The sequence below is a fragment of the Heteronotia binoei genome, chromosome 8 (genome assembly GCF_032191835.1).
Source record: "Heteronotia binoei isolate CCM8104 ecotype False Entrance Well chromosome 8, APGP_CSIRO_Hbin_v1, whole genome shotgun sequence".
In the NCBI taxonomy this organism is placed as follows: Eukaryota; Metazoa; Chordata; class Lepidosauria; order Squamata; family Gekkonidae; genus Heteronotia; species Heteronotia binoei.
This window is the reverse complement of record NC_083230.1, coordinates 30,307,038-30,332,777: the sequence shown is the minus strand read 5'-3', so window position 1 is coordinate 30,332,777 and position 25,740 is coordinate 30,307,038. Positions and strand designations below refer to the sequence as shown.

At 43.3% G+C, this 25,740-nt stretch overlaps 1 protein-coding gene across 2 annotated transcripts in view; it reads left to right on the top strand.

Annotated features, from left to right (window-relative positions):
• The window catches only part of MET (MET proto-oncogene, receptor tyrosine kinase), a 172,632-nt gene that overhangs the window by 36,095 nt on the left and 110,797 nt on the right, over positions 1-25,740 (top strand). The window contains exon 2 of one of the 2 annotated variants that reach the window (XM_060244856.1): positions 14,895-16,115. The exons of the other annotated variant lie outside the window; for it this stretch is intronic. Coding sequence (XP_060100839.1) covers positions 14,910-16,115 — 1,206 coding nt within the window. The 5' untranslated portion in view covers positions 14,895-14,909. The remainder of the gene's footprint in view (positions 1-14,894; positions 16,116-25,740) is intronic. 2 annotated transcript variants of the gene reach the window in all.

Genomic DNA, 25,740 nt, shown 5'->3' with positions numbered 1-25,740 from the left:
TGGGTTGCCACCAGGTCTTTTAATAGCATCTCCGTAATTTAAAAGTTGACTAGCAATCAGTTGTGCCACAAATAACTCTCTGGCCTCCCCACATGTTCCCCAAAGAGTACTGAGATTGGGCTCTCAAAATCTGCTTGTTATCCCCTGGCCAAAGGAGGCCCGTCTGAAATCCACCAGGTACAGGGCCTTTTCAGTAACGGCTCCTTGCTGGTGGAACCAGCTGCCGGGAGAGGTGAGGGCCCTGCGGGACCTTGGCCAGTTCCGCAGGGCCTATAAGACAGCCCTCTTCCGGCTGGCCTATAACTAACTGGCATTGGAAACTTTATAGAAGGTTGTAGTGTAGTATTCTGACAGATCGCTGTTTTATTTGTTTTATTATTTTACTGTTTTAATTGTTGTAAATTGATGTATTTTTAAAACCAAAATCTATGTTAGATCTTATGTTGTAAGCCGCCCTGAGCCGCTTCGGAGGGAAGGGCGGGATATAAACTGAAACTGAAACATTAAAGAAAGCTTGAAATATTTTCCTTTTCATCACTGTGGCGAAAATATTGCTTGGAGTCTAGAAACTGTCTTTGCTAATTTATGAATTTTCTCTCTGTGGACCCTTGGTGAGACCAGGGCTTTTTTAAAAAAAACAGGAACGCACAGGAAAGCCGTTCCAGCTGGCTTGGTCGCAGGAGGTGTGGCCTAACATGCAAATGAAGTTCTGCAGGGCTTTTTCTAAAAAAAAAAAAAAACCCTGTGTGAAACAATTGTGACATCAGGGGGTGATGCCTAATATGCAAATGAGTTCCTGCTGGCTTTTACTACAAAAAAAGACCAAAGATATCTCCTGACAAAAGGATCTATTTTAATGAAAGAGTAAGGTTGGATTCAGTAAGCTTTTCTGCTAGTGAAAGAGTAAGGTGAAGCTCATCTTAGGCTGCCTAGAGATCATCTGGAATCTACACAGACAAAAGCCATGTGAGATGTGGGAATTAGGTGAAAGCTGTCTGGATCCAGCTTTAAGTGACCAACATTCTAAAAGTTAAGGGGCTATCTAAAGATGATAACAATTACACTTTCAGTTAGTTTTATGATAGTTCAAGCCAAACCATAGAAATATAAATCCCTTCAATTCATCATGAATGGAAAATGGCATTAGTGTGTGCATGTATAGGGGTTAATGAATGCTGAAGAGAGTAAGTGCTTCTCTTTCAAAGACCAGCATTAAAAAAGGGGAGGTTCATAAAAAGCGGTGGTGGTGGACACCGTGTGTATTGTTCTGGACTCCTTGTATGAACAATGAAATAAAAATAAAATAACGTAATGTAAAGGAGAAAATGGCAGGCTGAGGTGTGATGGGGAAATGTGATAGCTAGTCATATTGGTGTGTTCATTTGCACTGCAATTGCATGAACACTTTCCCAGGAGTAGAACCCATTGTAAGGCCTTGAGTGGGATTCTGACTTGATCTGCCTATCCTCACCTCATCTTCCAATGGCCTGGGGACAGATTAAATAGCCACTTCCTGGTGGCAAGCCATTGCAGCACTTCCATGGCATGTTTCTGGCCATCTGAATGACTGGGGCACATCGTGGACACACAGAAGTGGTGTGAATACTCCGCCCTGCACATATGTGGCCTGTGGCCATTGTGGGCACTGCCTGATTGCTGCATGTCTCTTCTTGGAGCAGCTTTTTCAAAGCTGATAGACTGTTGTGATTAAATCCCTGTCTCATCCTAGCCACTGTCTTAGTAGATGACCTTAGTAGATGGCAACTATAAGAATAATGAATGCTAGCAAGTAACATTTTTCTAGCAGAAAAATAATAATTTCTGGGAAAAATGTGATATTCATACATAGTATCTTTTAAGAAAAATATCTGGATCCGTTGCAGTAACTGAATAGCAACTGTGCATTAGGGCTTAGGCAAACTGAGGGGGAGGATACTCTGAGCATTTCTCATTTCCGGAATCAGGATTAGGAAAGATGACAGAAGTGTTTGAGGTGTGAGATTCTTAAAATACATTCCCTGGGTGATACCTGGCATTCTGGCAGCTGCTGTGGCACTCCACTTCAGCAGTGGCCTAGCATAAGTAACATTGCCATCAAGTTGCTTGTCAGATTTGGCTTCAGGATGGTCTTCCTGAAGGTACCAGACAGTTTGAAATAGCTTCATTTACCCTTAGTGAAGTTAGAGCGTAACCAAATACAATTAACTATGGGACAATGAAGTGGCTGAGTTATTTTTTAAAAAGTGACCTCAGAACAGCTGTTGGCTGGGGTAGCAAACTAGCAAGAAAAAAGAGAAACTTTCAGGAAACATTTCAGACCTTCCACCCCCCCAAAAAATTGTATGGGAAAAAAATTTAGTTGAACATTCTGCTCCAACCAAGTGTGCAATTACTGCACTAAAAATGTGAAGTCTGGAAATGCTTATAGGAATCCTGCTTGCAAGCTAAAATTGCTCCTTTATATTTTGCAAATATCTCTAGCATCATAAATTTCACATTTTGTAATCCTTTAGCATAACCTTGCTGAAAGTTCAAAAGAATAGCATATAATACTTTTGTGTTGCAGTTCAGTGGTGGTAGGGGCTTCCCAGGTGATAGCTGCTCTGAATGTTTCTAGTTCACCATGCCAAAATATAAGCAACTGATTCCACCCAACACAAATCCTATCTGAATGGAATGAGAACCACCCCACCTTTCTAAAGAAATTCTACACTCTATGCACAGAGATCTTCCAAACAGTATGTTCCAGATTGTGAGGGGATTAATAGATTTATGGTGATGCATAATGAGATGGCTGGGTTACAAATATGATGGACCTTAGATAAACCCTGGCCAAAAGGAAATATGGTAGTCTGTATGATTGTAGCTGAGATGGTATCATGCCAACAGTGAAATGTGCTGTCAGGCATCAGGCTGGGGATGGCCAAAGGCTATTTAAAGGTTATGGGTCATTTATAATGTCACCACCTAGAAGGCAGAACATTGGTTCTCAGTACTCAGGCAGTGCTCTGTGCTCCAAAATAAAGTTATTTTTAAAATATGTTCTAATCTATTTAATTAGAAATCAAGAACCTAATGGCATTTTCAATTAATCTGTAAAATTTTTATAATTAAATATTTTCCATAGCATTTTAATACACATTTAATGTTGTTGTCTGTTTTTCACTATACCAACAACCCTATTTGGCAGATTACTGTTGTACCATTTTAGTTATGGAGAAGATCAAATGTATATATGTGTTGCGTTACATATAAACATTCAGATTTTTAATTGGGAGAAAAACCTCTTTCTGGATGCAGATACTTGCTGAGAATCCAGCTTCTCAGCATAGTATGTAAGAGGGAGACACAAACACTGACATGCCCATGGGTATGCTGTCAGGTTGTGCATTTCACATTTGTTCCTGCTGCCCAGAATTGAACACACCACTGTTATTGAGTGACAGCTTAATGTTGTCTAACACTGAAATCCTAAACAGCGTTACACCCTCCTAGATACATTTAAATCAGTGGGTTTACAAGGATATAGCTCTGTTGAAGATGGCACTGTAAATCTTGCAGCGCTAGATTTTCAACTCCAGATCTGCATGCTGATGTGAGTCTCTGCTGTCCATCTTCGGAACCACTCTGTTCTTTTGTAAATTCTGCTTTTCAGACTTTCTTTTTTGATGCCCTTAAGTTATTTTGGCTTCTTTATTATAGACTTAATGCTGCAGCCTTTACCCCACTGCACTGCACCTTCCACAAATGCTGGATTATATTTTACTTCTTCAGTCCTTTTTAACAAAGCAATGCTATTGATCTGCTTCATTCCTTTGGTATGCTAGTGAATATTATTGAAGGTTCATTATAAAAACAGCCTGTTGTGCCATTCTAGTCCATCCACTACCATTTTCAGAAGCAATGAAATAAATCCAGTTGTCTTGACTCAAGCTCAAAAGCCAGCCTTTTACTTAAAGCTCTGCAGCAGGTTGCCAAGGAAAGGATATGATTTGTGTTGCACTCCAGTCCACTTAGTGTAAATTACTTTTAAGAGAGTATAAAGAAGAATGTTTTTTTTCTTCAGAATAGAAGATAAATGGGAGAGCTCTTGCATGTGTGTGTTTTCAGAATCTGCTAAGATAAACCTGACAAAAGGTAATTTGAAAGCTACTGTAAAGTGCAGTGTCTTTTGGCCCTATGTAATTGGCCCTGCATATAATTAAATATTTTTTTGCTAAGATTTTGGATGTATATGAATTTTTTTTAAAAAAAAAATTACAACTTGCTCTCATTTTAGAATGAATGCTCTAAAGGTCACTCAGATGAACCTAGAAGGCAAGTGAATCCATCTTCTGGAAAGGTCTATAACTTATTGTCAGTGCTATTGACATCAGCCTTTTTAAAAATGAAAGGCAAAGTGCCTATGTGTATATTATGCTTTTTAAAAAAAAATAAATCAGATAATCCCCAGTCTTCCTTTCCTATAGTATCTGATTTCTGGAATATAGTCATTGTTTAAATGTCTGGCAAGCCACAAGGAATGCAAACTGATTTGCCAGTCCTAGACACTCCAAAAGATAGTGACTGCTACTCCCTTCTTCCATAAGAGATGCAGAGGTTCTTTTTCCTGAGTTCTTTTCAGAAGGCACGTGAAACTTCCAATTTAATATGATTTATTATGCTGGTGCTTGATATGCGTAGTGATCATTGCTGCTTCTTCATCATCATCTTTGGGTTCTGTATTTTCATCAATCAAATGCTTTTTAAGCTTCTCTCAGCTGTGGAAGGTTCAGAATTACATTTTAAATATGTTAATGGCTCCCAGACCTCAATGGGAGACCACCAAGGAAGTGCAGGCTTGGTACACAGAGGCAGGGAATGACAAACAACCTCAGTTTATCGCGTGCCTTGAAAACCCTACAGTCGCTATAAGTTAGCTGTGACTTGATGGCATTTTCCATCATTAGAACACTGTGGACAAGATAATGTGTTGGGTCTGTTCCAGTTGTGGAATTCTAAATAGGAAGAGGAATCCAGTAGTAGAATAAGATGTGTGGTGCTGAAGAGCATGATTCAATGTCTAGTGCCCAGATGAATTCAGAAAGATGGCAGAATTTTCTTGGAGTTTGAGTTATTTTAGTGTAAATCTATTGAATTTAGCGGGATGAGTAACTCTGCGTAGGAATGCTCCATAAAAAGATTGTGGCAGTCAAGATAAACTTTTATATATAATTCCCCTTTCATCTTGGCAAATCTGAGCTCCCTCATTGGTTGGGTCTGGGTGGGACTGTGATGCATCAACCTTTGGCCTGTCAAACCATCAGTCAGCTGCTCTTGGGTAACATTGGCTGACTCTGCTCTCCCAATCCACTGGTGGCACCAAGACAGATGAGGATTGGCCCTCTGGGGAAACCTCTAGGCAGTGGCTACTGCTAGGCAACTAATCTTGCTTCTCTCAATAAAAAGCAACCAAACTTGGTTCTCTCAGTAGAAGCCAGTGGGGGAGACCTTTTCAAGTCCTATTTTGGTTTTTGAGGGAGAACTCATTGCTTGACTCAGCTCCTCTCTCTCACCCAACTGGCTGTTGCTAGCCAGCCAAGCTGATTCTGTCACTAAAAGGCAACCAATCTTGGTTCTGGCAGTTGCTCCCTCTCCCTGCTCTCCTATTGGCTAAGCTGCCTGTCGCACTGCTTTGCAGAGGAGAGAAAGAAAGCCTTCCTTTGACTGACTGAGGGATGGAGGAAGAGGGAAAGAGCCATAGAGAAAGCCTTCCCACGATTAGCTGAGGGAGGGAGGAGGAGGGAAGGTTTTCTCTCGATTGGCTGAAGACTTCTCCCTATCTTGCTCTGGGAAGGAAGCATTTAGTGACAGGGGAAAAAATGGTGTCCTGTCACAGTAGGCCAGATGGAGAGAGGGAGAGATAGGGAGGGAAAGTGAGAGACAGAGAGATTGAAGTCAACATTATCAGAGAGAGAGTGATGGTCTGAAAGGTATCACTAAAAGCCTCTGAGGGAGAACTCATTGGGGCCAGTCCTGACTAGGGCTGCCAGTTCCAGGTTGGTGGGAAATTCCTGGAGATTCTGTGATGGAGTTTGAGGAAGGCATAGGAATTAGGGCTTCAGAGTGAGGTCTGCCAGACACAGGTTCTTCCTGTGGAAGCTGACTGGGTGATTTCAGACCCCTCCAAACCAGCCATTTCCTTCTGGGGAACCACTATTGCCAATCTCCAGGTGAGGTCTGGAGATCACTCAGAATTACATCTGCTCTCCAGATGGCATAGATCAGCTTCCCTTGAGGTGTGTGGTTGGGGGAGTGAATGCCTTCACTTGGGTGGGAAGATAGCAAGGGGGGACACTCACCCAGAACCTCTTTCTAGAACCCATTGTATTTTTCTTCACAATGGGCCTAATCTCTAGTCAGATCATAAATGATAGGTATCATTGTAGATATAATAAAAGCTGAACGTGTTGGCTTGATCCTCATTTTTTTTGGAAGTTGTGGTTACCACTGGAGTGGCCTTGCACTCTGTCATCACTTCCTCCCTCCCCGTCATTGGGTAGCCTTGCTGTGACTCACCTACTGCCGGCCCTGTCAGGCCAGAACCCCATCAGAAGGCCGCTGACCTTTGAGCAAGACAATTCTCTGCTGAGAGATTCTCCTGGAGCCTTACTGATTACTACTGCCTCTCCTGCTGTAAGAAGTCTGGGACAGTCCATCTCACCCTCCCCCCAAAGAAAAAACACACATACAAACAATGCTGCTGCAAAGCAAACAGTAAAATGTGAGAGACATGTTCCTCGGCACACACCTATTCAGGCCCAGAAATGTTAGCAGTCTTACCTAAGAGGCAGCCAGCTCTTCGCTATGTCCTCTCTCTTAACCAATCTTAGAAAGGGCTGCAGAGCTACTGTGGCCTCACAAAAGGCCTACCAGCATATGTAGCCTCCAAATGCCACACAAATAGCCAGGGAGGCAAGGCCCCACTTATTTTCCCCTGGGAAGTGCTAGCCAGAGGTTGTTGCTAGGCAACTCAGGCTGCTTTTCTCAGTAAAGGGTGAGGCCTCAGGCAAATAGAATAGCATACAGTCCACAGTTATTTTCTCCAAGATGGGGAGAGAAATCTGTTGTCTGGAATTCAGTTCTGATCCCAAGAGACCTTCAGGCTCCACCTGGAGGTTGGCTACCCTAGACCTGGCAGCGCTTTCTGGATGACTTGATACCACCCGGCTGGCATGACTTAACTAGGCCCAGCTGCTTGCTTCTGTTCAGCAGCACTCCCTCTATGACAGCCAATGTGAATTAGCAGTTGCCAACTCCGGGTTGGAAAATTCCTGGCGATTTGGTGGGTTGGGCCTGGAGAGGGTGAGTTTGAGAAATATGGGACTTCAGACAGGTGCCGAGGCATAGAATCCACTCTCAAAATTAGCCATTTCTGCCTGGAAAACTATTGTTGCCAATCTCCAGATGAGGGCTGTGTCATTATACCCTGCTGAGGTCGCTTGCTTCCTTCTTTTGTCCCCATTGTGGAGAAAGACTGTACTTTTAGTAGGTAGGTGCTCTAGGGAGGGGAGAGAAGATGGAAGATTGAAATCAGATAAAATCCCCTACAGAAAATACCTGCCTTGAGGTGCATACTCTATAACACAACTATGCCAAGCCAAAAAAAAAAATGCCACAAGCTCACGCTGATGCTAAATACCACAAGGCTGGATATGATAGGAAAGGTGGCAACAATGCATTGCAAACAAAAGGAATGATGTGCTTCAGTTTCTGTGTGACCGTTGTCATGCTCCCCCTGCACACCACACACCCCATTATTCTTCCTTCTCGGCATTTTGGTCACACATACAAGCCGGTGTCTGTTTCAGCTGCAGGGTGGGTGGGAAGACAGCAAGGGTGAGGATGGGGGTGAGTGAAAGCCAAGGTTGGGGGGTGGGGGCTTCAGGGCGGAATCTGTCAGACCCAGGTTTTTGCTGTGGAAGCTGACTGGGTGATTTCAGGCCAGTCAGAGACTTGCAGCCTAACCTAATTTAAAAGGTTGTGCAGATCAAAGTGGGGAGAGGAGAATGATGTAAGCTGTTTTGGTCTTCTCCCCCACAAGTGTGAAGAAAAGGTGTTCTTTTTGTATGTACAAACTGCAGGTAGGGGGAAGGCAATGGAGAGCTGAAAGAGGGACAAATAAAGGGAAGGAGATATGGTTGCCAACTCCAGGTTAGGAAATTCCTGGAGATTTAAGGGGTGGGGTTTGAGGAGGGATGAGGCCTCAGACAGATACAGTGCCATTTCCTCCTGAGGAACCACTTTTGCCAATCTCTGGGCGAGGGCTGGAGATCATTCAGAATTACAACTGCTCTCCAGATGACAATCTGCTCCCCTTCAGGTGTGTGTGGGCGAAGTGCATGCCTTCACTTGGGTGGGTGGGAGACAGCAAGGGGGGGCACTCACCCAGAACCTCTCCTAGAGCCCGTTGTATTTTTCTTCACAAAGGGCCTTATTACTAGTTGTACATAATACTCTAAGTGTGTTATGCTTAGAAGTGAAAAGAAAAAACTTAGCACCACACTTGCAGTAATAAGTTAGTCAGCCTGCATATGTTTCCAGCAGCAAATCAACTACAATGCTTACTTTTGCACCTCTAGTAGTATGTAATTGCTGACAATTCTATTGGCCAAGCCCCCATATAGTGGTTTGGAATAGAAAATGGCTGTTTTATGACAGAGAACTGAGGTCGTGTTGTCTAAAACCAGATTTACTGGTGACTGTGTGGATTCAGTTCAGTCTTATCTGTGGGGTGCTGTTTTTTTTTAAATAAAACATGTCTTTATTAGTGCTGTGGGGTTTTTTCCTTCAAATGTCCTTTGTTGAACTTGGAAAGTATCTAAATAGACAGCTGTAGTGTTGCAGTTCTGATTCAGTGGTGCTCCAAAAACATAAATGTGCTCATCTCTGATTTCAATGTGAATTCATATGTTTGAGGTTAATAATTGTCATTGATACTTTGATGAATGCTGATCTGTTAAATTATACGCTAGCTGAAGCTTTTACATATTTTCTAAAGGCACATCAACAGTATTATTTTACAGAGGTCTAGGTGTTTTCTGCACATGCTGGTATGGCTTCTCTATTGCCACAGTGACTATACTGATATAGTGTAGTCGCAATGAGACTTCCAAATGACAGTTTCCCCTCACTTTCCCTACTGCAATCCCCCACCCCGAAATCAGCAGGGCTTGCCTAGGTTTTTATTTTAATCAGCAATTTTATATCATAACATTAGAATAATAATTTTTTTTAATTTCATTTTTAAAATTTACTCTCTAGTGCCTTTCATTATGGAGAGACACCTTTCCCTTTATATATCCATAAGAAAATGGGCTAGAAGATAATTTAAAAAAAAAAAAGCAAGCAGAGTTATCAGAGAACTTGATACACAGATTTTTGTAATGTTATTCAATTTCTGATGTTAAAATAAAAAGCTCCTCCGTTGCCAGGAGAGGTCTGAGGTAATAATTTGTTTTGAGGTCTGAGCCCAAGGTTTTTTTTTAGTAATATAGCAATATGAGTGGACCAAAGTAAAGTTATTATTTAAATACCAGGATCAGAATCACAGTTGACAGATATACTATTAAATATTGGGAACAGGGATCACCTGTGAATATTAGCGAAGACTGACTCCATACTTCATTGGACGGAATACTGTTGTTGCATTTTAGCAGTCATTTTCAGCTGGACCAGCTCATTCAGACAGGAAAATGCAGCTACAGTAGCGCATATTCCAGCCATGTGTGAACCTAGCCTAATCCTGGATGTTTCAGAATTACTCCAGGCAGCATCCCATTTTCCTGGTTGTCATAACTGACTGCAAGGGTCATTTTGTAGAAAAATAGGTGGTGGAGATGATGATGATGACGACGACTTTTGTTTTCTATCTTGTCCTCTCCGCAAGTGGACTCAGGGTGGCTAACAATCAACCAAAACATAATTTAAGGTTACAATTTAAAAACAGTAAAATTAACAATTGAAATACATTTCATAGTGCTTGTCAAAATTTCAGTCCAGGTGGGATCATAACTTTCTTTCTTCTGACAGTGAGCCTATGGTGATCATAATTCCTTATAACTCATTAGCATATACTGCCTCCCCCACTCCAGCCAAAAGCAACCCAATGCAGGAAAGGAGAGCCCTGGGTGAGCGAAGCCTGCTTGGGCTGGCTAGAGATCCAGCCAGCCCAGGCAGGTCTTGCTCACCTGGGGCTCTCCTTGGTTGCCCCCCCCCCCGCCAGTCAAAAGGCCAGCAAGCTACCTGCTGCCCAAAATCACATAAGAAGTGGAGAAAGGGCAGTGCAGGCTTCTGCAGGGGTTAATGAGGGCTGCTGGGGGTGTGACAAAGCTACTGGTGGCTGGCTGGCTGCCAACTCTCCTAATCCAGGGATTGTTATGCAGCTGCACCTACTATTCAGTGGACAAGGTAGGTGGGTGGGGGGGAGGAGGGCATCAGAAAGGTTCAGGAGATGCACTCCTGTGAGCTCCTGCTGAACTCAAGGCCAGACTGACTGATTGTTTTTCTGTTGATGTTACAAACAATATAATGTGTTGATTCTTATGTCATTGAATGGATTCATCTGCTAATGTTCTTTCACTCTATGGCTCTAATTCTAATCAAAGTGATTTATATTGATGAGCCAATCTGAAACTTCATATTGGCTAGAAAGACATTTAAACTTCCTTCCTTCCTCCCTCCCTCCCTCCCCACAAGGTGACTGTTGTGGGGAGAGGAAGGGAAAGCAATGGTAAGGATGGTTTCAGATTTCTTAAGGTAGAGAAAAGTGGAGTATAAAAACCAGCTCTTTGTCTTTTTAAAGAAATAATACTGAGAACTAGGGATAGGCACCAACCAGGAAAATGCAGTTTCGTTTGTGGCTCATGGTGTGCCATAGGCTTCGCAATCCCCAGGTCCCAGCGGGAGATCCCCTGGTTTTACAGGCTTCCCCCCTCCCCCAGCCAGCTGGCTGGCGGGGGAAGCTCCACCCCCACAGCCATTATGCACCTCCAGGAACGATTCCTATAGGGAATGATGGGGAATTGATCTGCGGGTGTCAGGGGCTCTGGGGGGGCTGTTTTTTGAGGTAGGTGTGCCAAATTTTCTGTATAGCATCTAGTGCCTCTCCCCAAAATACCTCCCAAGTTTCAAAAGGATTGGACCAGGGGGTCCAATTCTATGAGCCCCAAAAGAAGGTGCCCCTATCCTTCATTATTTTCTATGGAAGGAAGGCATTCTAAAAGGTGTGCTGTCCCTTTAAATGTGATGGCCAGAACTCTCTTGGAGTTCAATTATGCTTGTCACACCCTTGCTCCTGGCTCCACCCCCAATGTCCCCAGATATTTCTTGAATTGGACTTGGCAACCCTAGTGTGCCCTGTTTGTGAACCCAGGACTGTCGTGAACATCTCCAGCTGACTCTCTTCTATTTGTCTTCAGAGTTTGATGAGGATTAGATGTATGGGGTCTGAGTTATGCCCCTCCCCCAAGAAGCTGCTCCAAGGAAAGTGCTTTCTGGGAAAATGTTTATTGCTTTTCTTTGTGATTTAATTTTATACCAATAAAATTCGGGGGTGGAAAGTGCCATCAAGTTCTAGCCAATTTACAGTGACCTCATAGGGTTTTCAAGGCAAGAGACGTACCGAGGCCATTTGCCATTGCCTAGTTTTGTGTAGCAATCTTGGACTTTTTTAGTGGTCTCCCATCCAAGTACTTACCAAGGCTAACCTCTGCTTAGCTTGTAAGATCTGATGAGATCAGGCTCTAGCCTAGGCCATCCAGGTCAGGGCCAAAAATTTGCTCCTAACAATGCTATTGTAATTGTTTATACCCTTAAAACTTATTATAAAAATATAATAATAGAATGTCTTTCTCTTGTTTGGATCCAAATCAATGCATCATGCAAACAAGAACTGTAATATTAATACTAAGTAGGGTGGCCATAATATCTGCAGGCCAGCCAGGGACACCGCATCTCGACCTGTGTTATTAGTGACAGGCTGCTTCGGCGGGCCGCTGCCACAGGGACGGGCTCGAAACACTCTATAACCCCTCAAAAGAACAGCAGTCTAGCTCGCTTCCCCCGAGCCCTGCCGCCATAAGCCTCAAGGGGGCTCATTTTGCGGCATCTCCCGGCGGGAGGGTGGCACCCGCACGGGACACATATCAAATGAAAGAGGGGGCGCAGGGCTATCAGAAACAGCTGGCGGAGGGAGTCAGGAGACCACCCCACTGGGGGATCCACACCCCGAAAGTGATGAAGGTGGCGCAGATAGAGCCAACAGAGCAAACAGGACAAAATAAATAGGCTGCATTATGCAGCACAGTTGAGAAAGTGCCTTATCCCATATACTGATGAAGTAAATACAGGATTTGAGAACAAAATTGCACCAGAAGACACAAACACAAAGCTCCCTTACACTGAATCAGTGCTTGGGTCCACCAAAGTCAGTATTGTCTACTCCAGGGGTGGCCAGAGTTGCTTAACAAAAGAGCAACATAGAATAAAGGTCAGATGTTTGAGAGCCGCAAGACATGAACATTGGATATTTGAGAGCCACGGAAGGAAGGAAGGAAGGAGGGAAGGAAGGAGGAAGGAAGGAGGGAAGGAAGGAGGGAGGAAGGAGGGAGGGAAGGAGGGAGGGAAGGAAGGAGGGAAGGAGGGAGGAAGGAAGAAAGGGAGGAAGGAAGGAGGGAAGGGGGGAGGAAGGAAGAAAGGGAGGAGGGAGGGAGGGAAGGGAGGAGGGAGGGAGGGAAGGAAGGGAGGAGGGAAGAAAGGGAGGAGGGAAGGAAGGAAGGAAGGCCGCCCCCTCCCGCCAGCCGCCCCCCCGCTTTCGGCCCCCTCCCTCCCTCCCTGCCTGCTGGCTTACCTTCTCCCAGGGCGCGGCCTCCTCTCCGGGCGGGCGGGCTGGCCAGGAGGCGCAGCGGCGGCTGGTGCTGCTGGCGGCGCTGCTGGTGGGGCTGGCGGCGGCTGAGGAGGAGGCGGCCGAGCCCACCGACCCGGGGCCTCCCGCCACGCCGCAGGCGCCGCCGGCCCGCCTCCCGCTCCGGCCACGGCCTCCACCGCCTCCCCCTCTGCCGCCGCCGGGGCCCTACGCCAGCGAGAGGAGCCGGTGGGCCACGCGCGCGGTCGGGGAAGGCGGCGAGTGAGGGACCGAGCGTCCCTGTGCGTGCATACGGCGGTGTGGCGGGCCCTACGCCGCCCACTCTCCTGGCCCCGCGCATGCGCAGAGCCCGCCACACCGCCATGCGCACGCGCAGGGACGCTCGGTCCCTCACTCGCCGCCTTCCCCGACCGCGCGCGCGGCCCACCGGCTCCCCGCTGGCTAAACCGGGACCTCTAATGGTCCCAGTATAGCCAGCCCGGGAGGCGGGAATTGGGGGCCAGAATCGGGACTTTCCCGGGTGACCGGGACGATCTGGTCACCCTATGTGAGATTATTCTTAATTTTGTTAAGGCCTTATTTCAGGGTTTTTAAAAAAAAATAATCAGAGATGCTTATGATCTTACTGTTCTGAGCATAACAATGCCATTAATCTGTAGCCAAATAATATTTTCTGCAAAATCTTGTAAACACCATATGGTAATTGCTGCATTTAGATTGTTTAATTGTTTTCTTCTAAGGAAGCTAAATTTAGTTTAGCAACTACTGCTAAGTATCAATAGAACAATGTTTAGTGTGACTTTTAGTGTAATGTTGACGTTGGAATAAAACCCACTTCTTCAACCACAATTCATCCACTGGTAATGTCAGAGTTTTAAATATCACTCTTGTTGTGAGTCTTTGACTTTTAAAAACCATATCAAATATGAATACAAAGGAAGGAATTTGCTAGGTTAAGCCCTTTATGGGTCTAATTAGCACGCTACTACTTTTGTCTGAATGACACTGTCTTTCCTTCTGTGCAGCCCGAAAACGTTTCATCATGACTTACTGGTCTGAGGATTTTTTGGTTTTTTTGTTTGAGAAAGTTTTCTCTGCATAAGCCAATAAGCAAAATACATGGAAAAGACGTTACTCAGATACTGGAATAATTGCATCCCTTAGTGCACTGGGAATATCATACTTCTAGAAAAGATAAAATATTTCCACAAAGTTGATAGCAGAATATTTTCACTTTTGTCAAGCAAACCTTTTATCTTACAATAAAATTGACTGATAATATTATGTTTATATGAGAGGAGAATAACATTGCACTTGGATTAAGTATCAAGATATATACACATGCTAGTACAAACCTACTACTACTTCCAATGCATGTTTTATGCACAGTAGATTCATTGTGAATCCATCGGAACTAAAGCATTTTTATATTATATTATAGTAGAAACTGCGTAAAATGTTTGTTGACATTTACATTTTAAGTGCTAGTTCAGATTCACAGTAGATTTTGTTGCAAAGTTGAAAGAGCTGAATTAAATTCCCTTTATTGGCAAGTATTTTCTCTATACTGAGAGTTGAATTGAATTGTTTTTTAAAAATTCAGGGCTGGCTTTCAGAAACACAAAACAGGATTGCCCAAGGTTAGATGACTGCATGTCTATATTGGTGTGACCTCTCTTGAGATATTGCAAAGTGAAAGGCACACTGATATTTCCTCCATGTTTAGAAGGCTCTGTTACCCTGTAGTGCCTTAGCATTTCATTTTCAGCCCGCTGTAACAAGATGCAATCCTGAATACCCAGAGAAGCATCTTCTTGTTGCTGCTTTCACCACTCAAGTCTTACCTTACCTTAATGTGATTTGTGTCCATGGCCGTGCTTGCCCTCTGAGAGAAGTGTTAAACAGTTCTGTGGCTTTTTTATTTTCTGTTAGCTGACTGATTATTTCCTATGTGAATTATTAACATTTCTCAAAATATATGTTTTGACAGGACGCAACTGCAGTAATGAAGCCTTTTGTTACTTCCACCTCTGGGATTATTGCATTTCTGTTGACATTGGTACGATGGAGTCATGGCAAATGTAAAGAAGCAAGTTTAAGACCAGAGATGAATCTGAACGTCAACTATCAGCTCCCTAGCTTCACTGCAGAAACTCCAGTACAAAATATAGTTTTGTACCAGCATCATATTTATGTTGGAGCAATCAACAAAATCTACGCCTTAAATGAAAGCCTTCACAATGTTTTTGTGTACAAGACTGGACCTGTGCTGGAGAATCCTGGCTGTGCCCCCTGTGAAGATTGTAAACATAAAGTAAACCATTCCAGTAGCACTTGGAATGATAACCGCAACATGGCTTTGCTTTTAGAAACTTACTATGAAGATCAGCTCATCAGCTGTGGTAGTGTGGCAAAAGGAACTTGCCTACGCCATGTAATTCATGCTAATAACCCTGCTGATATTGGAAAGGATGTGGAGTGTATGTACTCAATGCAGGTGTATGATGAGTCAGGCCAGTGTCCAGACTGTGTGGTAAGCCCTTCAGGAACTAAAGTTCTGGTAACAGAAAAGGACAGGTTTGTGAACTTCTATGTAGGAAATACAGTAGCGAATTCATCTCAGCCAGACCATTTACTTCATTCAGTATCTGTTCGAAGATTAAAAGAAAGCTTAGATGGATTTGAGTTTCTCACAGCTGACTCATATATTGATATCCTTCCACAATCCAGGGATTCCTACCCCATTAAATATATTCATGCATTTGAGAAGGACCACTTTGTATACTTCCTTACTGTCCAGAAAGAATCTCTTGATTCCCAGGCTTTTCACACAAGGATCGTACGGTTCTGCTCTTTAGATTCCGAGTTGCGTTCATATATGGAAATGCCACTTGAGTGCATGTACACTGAAAAACGTAGGAAGAAGTCAACCAAGCAGTCACATGAGGTCTTCAATATTCTACAGGCTGCATATATTGGTAAGCCAGGAGCAGCCTTAGCCCGGGAAATGAACCTTGATATGAAAGATGACATTTTGTATGGTGCTTTTGCTCAAAGTAAACCAGACTCTTCAGAACCGTCTCATAAATCTGCTGTCTGCTTAGTCTCGATTAAAACCATCAATGAATTCTTCAGCAAGATTGTAGACAGACAAAACATGAAATGTCTTCAGCATCTCTATAGAAAGGACAGCAAGTACTGCTTGAACAGGGTAAGTCTGCATGGTGTTATCATGTGCTAATGAGCTGCTGGAGTTGCCTACCCATCCCCGGTCTCATTTTTATTGAAAATGCCATTATTTAGTTCATAAACCCATTGATTTCAGTTGTGAGTAATAAGTGTTTTCAGGGCATCTGTTTTTGGCCTCATTCCAGAGCCATTCATTATCATTTTTTTTTAAAAAAAGTTGTCCATTTAAATAAATAACAATTAGTTCTGGTTATAGCCAGTGGTGATTCATCTCGGTAAGAAGCTTTTCCTGTAAATTGAACAGGGAAGTCACTAAAAAGGGTATAAGGGGTGAAGCATGTATTAGAGATGAGGCTTCCATCAAAGCAAGTCTTGCTCAGGGAACTCAGTCCAGCATACTGTTCACATAGAACCATAATGATGCTTGTGTGCCTAATACAGAGGTTCCCAACCTTGTTGAGTCTTTTGCCACTTTTGGAATGTTAAGAAAGTGTTGTAGATGCCACCACAGAATGCCTGGCATTGGACGAGAGCCCAGTCACAAAGTGCAGCCACTTACAACAGCTTGAGAGGTCCCAAGCCAAACCCTCTTTTGTGATGGAGGCAGTTATTTCCAAATAGACACCCCACTGCAGAACCAAGGGTGATGTTTCTGCGATCTTCCAAAGCACATTCTGCTACAATTGAGGTGAACCAGGACTGGCTTCTTGCGTCAAAGAAGAAGCGAGTGGGCATCATGAAACACCAGTGTAGAGAAGAGAAGGATGGTGAAGTTTAATCATGCATTCCATCAAAAACAGATGTGCAGCTGTTCACTTCCTGAGACTGCTGCTTGTCAGCAACAGTTCCAAAAATTCAGTCACATTCTCTTTCACTAGCCGGACTGAAAATGCCTTTTTAAAACTTGGACCACGCCACTTAGTGTGCTGCTCTCAGTACCCCCCTCTCAGCTAGTAGGTAAAACCAACATTTGGTAATGGCGGTGATAGCTCATTAATCAGCATAGGTATTGCAAAATCATCACAGGAAAACGACAACCATTTTGAAGGCACTACAAAAATTAATATACTCAGGTATTACATTTAGATTTTAGTCCAATAGCACCAATGTTTTTGGGGCATAAACTTTCAAGAATCAGAGCTCTGTTCATCATATATTGTATAACATAAATAACAGGAATAGTGGTGTCTTTCTCAAATTTATCTCTAAGTTGTAGGCAGTGTGTCCCTCTAAGCTGTTATTGTTGTGGGCAGAAGTTCTCCTTCGAGAGTCAAAAACACCAGACCGTGAGCCAGAAGTGCTACAGTCCATGGGGTGGGGGGGGGGGTACACCTGGCCTCCGGAAAAGAAGGTCTACCCACCCTGGTCCACTATATTGTTAGATTTTGTCTCCAGATAACAGGTCTACCCATCCCTTTTACTATATTGGTAGACCTAGCCTCTGGAGAACAGGTCTACCCATCACTTTCCACTGTATTAGTAGACCTGGCCCCCATAGAAGAGGTTTATCTGTCCCTTTTCACTCTATTGGTGGACCTGGCCTGTGGAGAACAGGTCTCCCAATATTGCAGAAAGAGATGGGTAAGCCTGGCCTCAAACTGTTGCCCTGTGCTCAGTCTAAAATCTCATGTGCTAAGGGCTGGAAATTGGTGCACCAGCACCCTCTAGCATAGCTTAGTGGGAACACTGGCTGTAGGTTACAACAATCCTCAGGGAGATGATTATCCAAAGTCAAAAGCACATTGAGCTGGGATTCCTTGGTTTCTGCTGACTGCCTCCACATGTAGACCCCTACTGCATGAAAACCTGTTCTAAAGTTCTTTCTGGCCCTTTGGAGCAGATGGCAGGTAGGAGGGGACAAAGCAAGAAGGTCCTCTTCTCAAATCAGTAGGATATAAATCTACAGTTTTTGTTCTGAGCTTTAGAGAAACAGGAAATGCTGGGAAGACAAGCCAAACGGCCTGTTTAGAAAGTTGTGTCCAGAGCTCATCACTGCCCAAATGAGACATTTGCAAAATAAATTTATTGTTCACATTGTTAGGTTAACCATCTGCATCAGGTAAGCTGGAAGTACTTGAATTTAAGACAGGTCATGCCCATTGGTTTAAACTTGTTTAAACTGAAGCTCTCAAATCATTAGTTTGTGAATTTCAGCCAGCGGCCCTTAAAGGGTTTTTCTAAAAATGCAATTTGTCCTTTTCATTTTCCAGGATATTCTTTGCAGTGTGATAGATATTATATAGTGCCTTGGGTTGTCTTCGTCTAGTGCTTGGCTCCAAACTCTTTATTTTTTCTCTTCAAAGTTTAATTTCTTTTGCTTATTTTTCATTCTGGAAATAGCAAATGTTATGTCGTCGAGATTGTTTCTTCCATAATTGTGAAATAGTGTTTGCATTTTTTCCTTTGGTGTTTTCTTTTTTTAAAAAAATCCTAGCAGTTATTTTATCCATCCAGGATCTATTTTCTTTCCAATGCAGCTCATTTTTTTTAAAAAAAAAGTTGACAGAATCATAAGTCAGTTTCCACTTACTGGGAAAATTCTTTCTTGCTGGAGGAGACATTTCAGAGTTGGCCAGAATTTTGCATGTTAGTAATGAAGATATTAGGAAAGCTATGAGTGGCATAATTCAAGAGATGTCATGAGAGCATAAGTCGGGGGGAGGTGTCTCATTTGCATTGAGAGGGAAATAAATATACACTCCCTGTACTGCTGTGTGGTTGTTTGTTTTGATACATATATTAAATTTTTTGTCACAGAGATTGTAGGGTTTATTTAAAATATTAAATTGGAAAACACATCAGAAAGTTTAGGAAACTTTGTGTACTCTGTTCTGAACTCTTAGCATTGTTCAGTGCCAAACTGTTAATAGTTACATTCAGTGGATTTAAAAGGATGTAACTCTGCTTAGGACGGCACAAGGTAGGGGCTGGAGTAGATTGGGCTTGGTCCTAATGGCTGCCCTCACCTGGATGAGCCAGGCTAACTTGAGCTCATCAGATCTTGGAAGTGAAGCAGAGTTGGCCCTGGTTGGTATTTGGATGGGAGACCAGCAAGGAAGTCCGTGGCCGCTGTACAGAGGCAGGAAGTAGCCAGCCACCTCTGAATGTCTCTTGCCATGAAACTCCTACAGGTTGCCATGTGTCAGCTGCAGCTTGACAGCACTTTCCACCATCACTAATGGCTGCTTTGTGTTAACATTCAAAGAAGGCTTGGGTTGCGTAAGGATATTTTATATGAATTAGGCATGGTGGGTTTTATCCACTGAGATCCATTTGTGGAACAGGACTTTCCTGCCTCCCCTTCCTACCGCACCCCATAAGCCCCAGGATGGCCAAAAGAAGTTGTACACCTCTGAAATACCAGTTGCGGGTCAACAAGAGATTTTGGCTTCCATTTCCTTACTTAATGAACCTTTTAGGACATCTGGTAGGCACTGTGAGTAGCAGGATACTAGATCAGATTAATGACCTTCAGTTTTTCTAGATCTTTAACCTTGTGGGGGGGGGAGCATGGGGCCCACTAAGCCTGTAAAGTTATGACTGGAACTCAAGTGGCATCAGAGTCATGTGACAAGAGTTATGGATTTGTCAGTGTTAAAGCCATGAGTGTGGACAACAGACCCAAGAAAACTGGGAACAGAAAACACAAACCCAGCATTGGAAGGTGTACCATAATAAGGAACAAGCCGAGAGTCAGATCAGTGTGAGAATCCTCTCTACCACTGAGTGATTTCACTTCACTGTACTGCTTCTCATCCCAGTGTCTATACAAAAAGAGGCAAGACCTCTACAAATGTGCTATAGAAGCAGGTGCTCCCAAAAAGCACCCCCCACACAAATATGGCCACTCTGTAGAGTCTTGAGCAGTGTTTCCTCTAAGCTGAGTTAGTGTGAACTAGCTCACAGTTTTTTAGCCTCCAGTTCACACATTTTTGCCTTAGCTGAGGAAAAATGGCCCCAGGGCAAACTAATTTATGCAGTAGTTCATAACTTTAATGCCAGTAGCCAGAGCTTTTTTTGTAGAAAAAGCCCAGCAGGAACTCATTTGCATATTAGGCCACAGCCCCTGATGCCAAGCCAGCTGGAATTGTGTTCCTGTGTATTCCTGCTCAGAAAACGCCCTGCCGATAGCTCACAAAGTAGAATTTTTGCTCACAAGTCTCCACAGCAGGGGTGGCCAAACTTGCTTAACATAAGAGCCATATAGAATAAACAGATGTTTGTGAGCCAAAGGACATGAATGTAAGTTGTTTGAGAGCTGCAAGGAAGGAAGGAAGGCAAATAGAGGGGGAGATAGAAAGAAAGCAACTTTAACTTTAAATGCATTCTCCATTCTCCAAGCCAGGTGGTGGGGGCTCCAAGGGCCATATAATATGTGTGAAAGAGCCACATGTGGCTCCTGAACCACAGTTTGGCCACCCTTGGCTTAGAGGGAGCATTGGTCTTGAGATCAAGCAGGTAAGGCTTTGTGATGTACCTAGGGATAAAACAGACTGTTAGCCGGATCCAGATCTAATAATAGGTTAACAAAATTTCCTAGCTAAATTTCTTATGCCAAAAAATAAGCCAGTGCTGCAAATATTTGTAATTTTTCATGCTTTAATCTAATTAAAGTTATAGATGGGTTAAAACTGGAACAAGTTAGAAAGGTTTTCTTCTGCTACTTTAAATGCAGAAAAGCTCTGCTGGAAAGATGCTACAAAAACCAGTGATTAAATAGTTCCTTTTCCTTTTAAAGCACCCTCTCTTGCAGTACTTGTAACAATGAGCAGGATCAACCAACTATTTCCCCTGCACCACCCCATATCCATTTTCATTGGGGACTTTGAATGGAAGTAAAAAAGCTGAATGTGGTTCTTGGCTATGATAATTTAAAAAAAAAACATTTTCACTGAGAAAAGCAAGAAGTATCATAGAAATGGAGGGAAAACAACACCGAAGTAGTTCAAATGAAACTAAAAGATTATTTGTTAACCATCCTGGAAGCCTCTGAATCATTTCTCTGGCATTTTGCTTGCCACACTCACAGTGGGAGAAATTGAATGCTTGGTCTGGGCACAGATTCAAGCTTAGTCATTTTCAGCATGGGTAATTCAAGTAAAAGTTGCTGGCTTTTGCAGTTTATCAACACTAGGCAACCTGTAATAAAAATGGTTGAATTCATGAGAGTTTCTGGTTTAGAGCTGCTTCCCCCCCCACCACCCTCTTCAAAGGAGGTGTGGCAAAATACCTAGAATACTTTAATGTTCCTGTGTCAAGTTGGCACGCAAAAAGAATTTTGATTTTACAAACTGTTTGCCTCTTTTTATCACTCTTGTCATGGCATGATAACTGGGTTACTACTGTTGTTAAATGAAGATGCAAATGGACAAAGATTTGGAAATAGTGTGAAACGAAGGTGAGAGTCCTTCTTAAATGAAATCAAGAGAGTCAGTAAAATAAACACACTGATTTTTCTTTGCAAAGATGATAGATGAGCAAAATTGAGTTATACTTACATTGTGATGGAAGAAAATAATTGCTGCCTTCCATCAGGAAACCACAAAGACTTTTATTGATCTGTTGTTCTCAGGACATGTCCAGTAATATTTAATACAATAGAAAAAATAAGTCCTTCAAGGCTCTGTAATGGTCATTTCTGTTTTTATTACAAATTTTTGACAGGATTAAAAATGTCACATCTCTCAATTGTAAGTGGTTGATGTGGCTTTATTTTAAAGACTTGCACTTTAAATTAAATCGATTGAATGTTGTCAGGTATACCAAATATTTATTCAAAGAGTCTAAGGAGAAAATACATCTCACTTTCCTGTTTATTCATACTTTTTTGCATGTTGTACAGAATTGTTTAATGTATCTGAGTATTCATGTAAGAGCTGAAAATAAATTTTCTTATTCTAAATGGAATGACACAAGAAACCAAGGTTCATCTTTGTGGCTTCTGTGAAGTCCCACATGGGGATTTTGTTGTCTCTGGCCAGCCACTGGGAGGAGCTAGCAAGCTCAAAGAATTCTCTAGTATCCCAAGAGTGCTATCTCTCCCTGTATCACAGTGATCCTTCCACGCAAAAGTCATGTGATATGGGAAGAGCCAGAACTCTCCTTTCAGTTCTTTTTTTGCAACAACAGAAAAAGGACAGAGTACCGTGAGTACCGTGAGCTTTTGAGAGGAATTTCTCTCAATAATTATTGGTTTCATGCCCTTGTTTAAAAAGCGTGAAGCCAAGATAGCTCAAGAGGATGACCACACATCTTGTCTCTTATGCCCCAGTGAAAGACATAACACCTTGTCCTACTAGGCATGTAGTTGGCTGACTCCAAGAGCAAGAGGGGGCAGGGCAGTGTGGTTGAATGCTGTTCTTTGGGAGCAAATGCTAACTGCACCTGACATTTGCTCTTAGAAGAATACTGGATTTGTGTTGGAGACCTCTGCAGATAAGCAGCCTGATCCACCTTTGGTGAGTTCAGCTCCTCTCTCTATTCCAGCCCCAAAGAAGTTCAAAGTGTCTACTTCTAGGGTGGGCTCTGAACCTCTGGCAAAAAGGACAAAAGAATGAGACCACAAACAGCACTGTTCACTATCTCTGCCACAACATGACCTTGAACAGCCATTAACTTCGGCAGCAGCTCAGCACCGTCAGTCCCCATCGCCAAGACACCATGCTACATTAGCCACAAGTTCTGACCACCACATGGCATTGAGGGGGAGATCGCTGACTTGTTTCTGATCCATTTCAATGTCACCTCACTGTTGGATCACCCTCTCTTCCATCCATTCTAAATGGGCATTCGGGCCATGCCACTTGCTCATCATTTGCTGACCAGGTATCGAGGTTGGCCTCTAATGTTGAGATCATTGATCAACACAGCCACAGACATGGTTATGATGATGAAGAACTACCCCTCCACTGGTACCCTTGCTCTTGCAAACCATCATCTTGCAGTGGGGGTTTCCACCATGCCTGTTCTCGGTCACTGAGGTACTCTAAGCATCATTCTTCCTCTCGACAAGAAGTAGTCATGGGACCTTGGATCCACTTGCGCCAGTTCCGAACTCATCCTCGAGATTCAGTTTGACCTCAGTTCTTATCTGGCTTTGGTACCTTGACTGGATGATGCCACTGGAGGTAAAGCATCAGCATCACCATCTAAAAATCTTACCTCATTTTTGGATTGGATTATTAGAATGGCTGAAGCCCTCGATTTTTAGCATACTGATTCTAAGCCTAAGACAAAGGATTGCTTGATGCAAGTCGTATTTACTCCTGATTTGGGACCTGCTGCTCTTTTCCTCCTCCAAGGGATTCAAGAGATAATGTTGGCAGCTTGGACCAATACCTGGATTTGTTTTGGGTCGAATTGGTAGAAGTAATTCCGAAGGATTTAGCCTGTAATTTATATTTACAGATACATTTTAACATGTTATCCATTTGGTCGCTAAAGAGTTCATTCTCTTCAAATGACAAATCTTGGAGTTTGCCAGGTGGTAAGGTGTTGGAACAAGAAATCACAATCAGTGTCTTTCACCCTACACAGTGTCTCAAGGCGTCTAGCTGATGGTGTGGTTGAAGCAGGCTTGGTCCAAGCATGCCCTTGCCTACCAGCAAACAGCAAGTTAATGCTACTCACCGCAATGCAGATTGCCACAGCAGGGCTGTGGGTTCTGGCTTAATGCTATGACACCATTCATGGCTTCCAGTTTTGGCCTTCCAGTGTCAGGTTCAAGTTCCTTCTCTTCAGATATGGTTGTTTCACCTGAAACTCACTCCTTACTTGTGAAAGGAATGATTGTGGAGGCTGAAGATGCTTTGACCGCCTCAGGGTATTATTGCCCTTATTTCATCATTGACAAAAAGGATGGTGGTAGATCCAAGTGGGCAGCCGTGTTGGTCTGAAGCAGCAGAACAAAGGAGTCAAATTGCACTTTTAAGACTGTTTTATTCAGAAAATGCCCAATCTTAGACCTCCATAAATTGAGCAAGTTTCTTTCTCAACCTAAATTTCACATGCTATCACTGCAAGAAGTCATCCTTCTATTACAAAAGAATTGTTGATTTGCCGTTTAAATCCTTTAATTGCCTATTAAATCCATTTAATAGGTACATGTGATCATGCAAATTAGGATAATCACACAGTTGATACTCTAAAGCGGGGTGGGGCCAAACCGATAGCCCACGGGACAACTGACAGCCCACGGGACAATCCATCCCATGGATCTCACCCCCCCCCCCATCCCACTCCCCTGCCTGTCCTTACCCTTGCAAACTGAAGCTGACACTGCTACTGAGCACAGGAAGCAGAGGGTGGGGCTGCCAAACTTCCCAGCTCCTTTTCACTGGCAAAAGCTCTTCTCAAGTTCCTTTGAAATACATTGCAACACAAAAAAAGTTGCAAAGAAAATGTGGAGCCAGTTTGGTGTAGTAGTTAAGTGTGTGGACTCTTATCTGGGAGAACCAGGTTTGATTCCCCACTTGCACCTGCTGGAATGGCCTTGGGTTAGCCATAGCTCTGGCAAAGGTTGTCCTTGAAAGGGCAGCTGCTGGGAGAGCCCTCTCAGCCCCACCCACCTCACAGGGTGTCTGTTGTGGGAGGAGAAGATAAAGGAGATTGTAAGCCGATCTGAGTCTCTGATTCAGAGAGAGGGGCATGGTATAAATCTGCAATTCTTCTTCTTCCATTCCCAGACTAGTTTATCTGGCCCTAGAGACTTTAATGGAAACTCCATTCCACAGTTCCTTTGCAATTTTTTTTGTTCTGCAAGTCATTTTGCATTCTTGACTCCCATTATCCTCCAAAGGGCTTTTAGGTCTCTCCCATCTCTAACTATCCTTAAAAAACCCTGAGACCCTGCCTGAAGAGCCACTGTCATTGTGAGTGGGTTGAGGGTGGGGGGAACCTTGCCATGCCCAGCCAATGTTTTCCTAGGCTCAGAGCATTTTATATTTATATAAGTTCCAGATGCAATTTTTGTGCTATTTCTTGATGTTTTATTCTTTAAAATTGCATTGCCAGATCTCACTGTTCCCCACCTCTCCATTTTAGGCAGTAGAATTGCCAGGTCCCCTTTGGCCACCAGCAGGGTGAATGTGAGGGGAGGTAAGGCTGCCAAACTCCTGAAGATTTGGAAACTCCTGAAGATTTGGAGATGAAGCTTGGGAGGACAGGGACTTCATTCCATCCTCCAAAGCATCCATTTTCTCCAGGGGAACTGATCTCTGTAATCTGGAGATGAGCTGTAATTTGTGGGGATCCCTAGGTCCCACCTGGAGGATGGCATCCCTAACTGCAGGCATCTTTTAAGGGCCAGGGGAGGGGAAGGTTTGGGAGGTGTCAGATACTGTTAAATAAATGTAATGTTGCATGAGTGTTGCTGTTATAAGCATGTTTGTATTTTAAGTATTTTTATTTTAATATCTTTAATTGTGGCTGTGTCCTTTATAAAGTTACATCTTCTTTATCTGACATTACATTTTATGACTCGCATGGCCCAGCTTGACAGAGTTCCATTTATATCAGATCTGGCCCTCGTAACAAATGAGTTTGTCACCCCTACTCAAAAGCCTGTAGATTAATTGGACTGGGCCCCTTTCTCAGGTGGAGCATTGATTCCAGACTTGCCTTGTCATTTCACCCCTTTTGAATCCCTA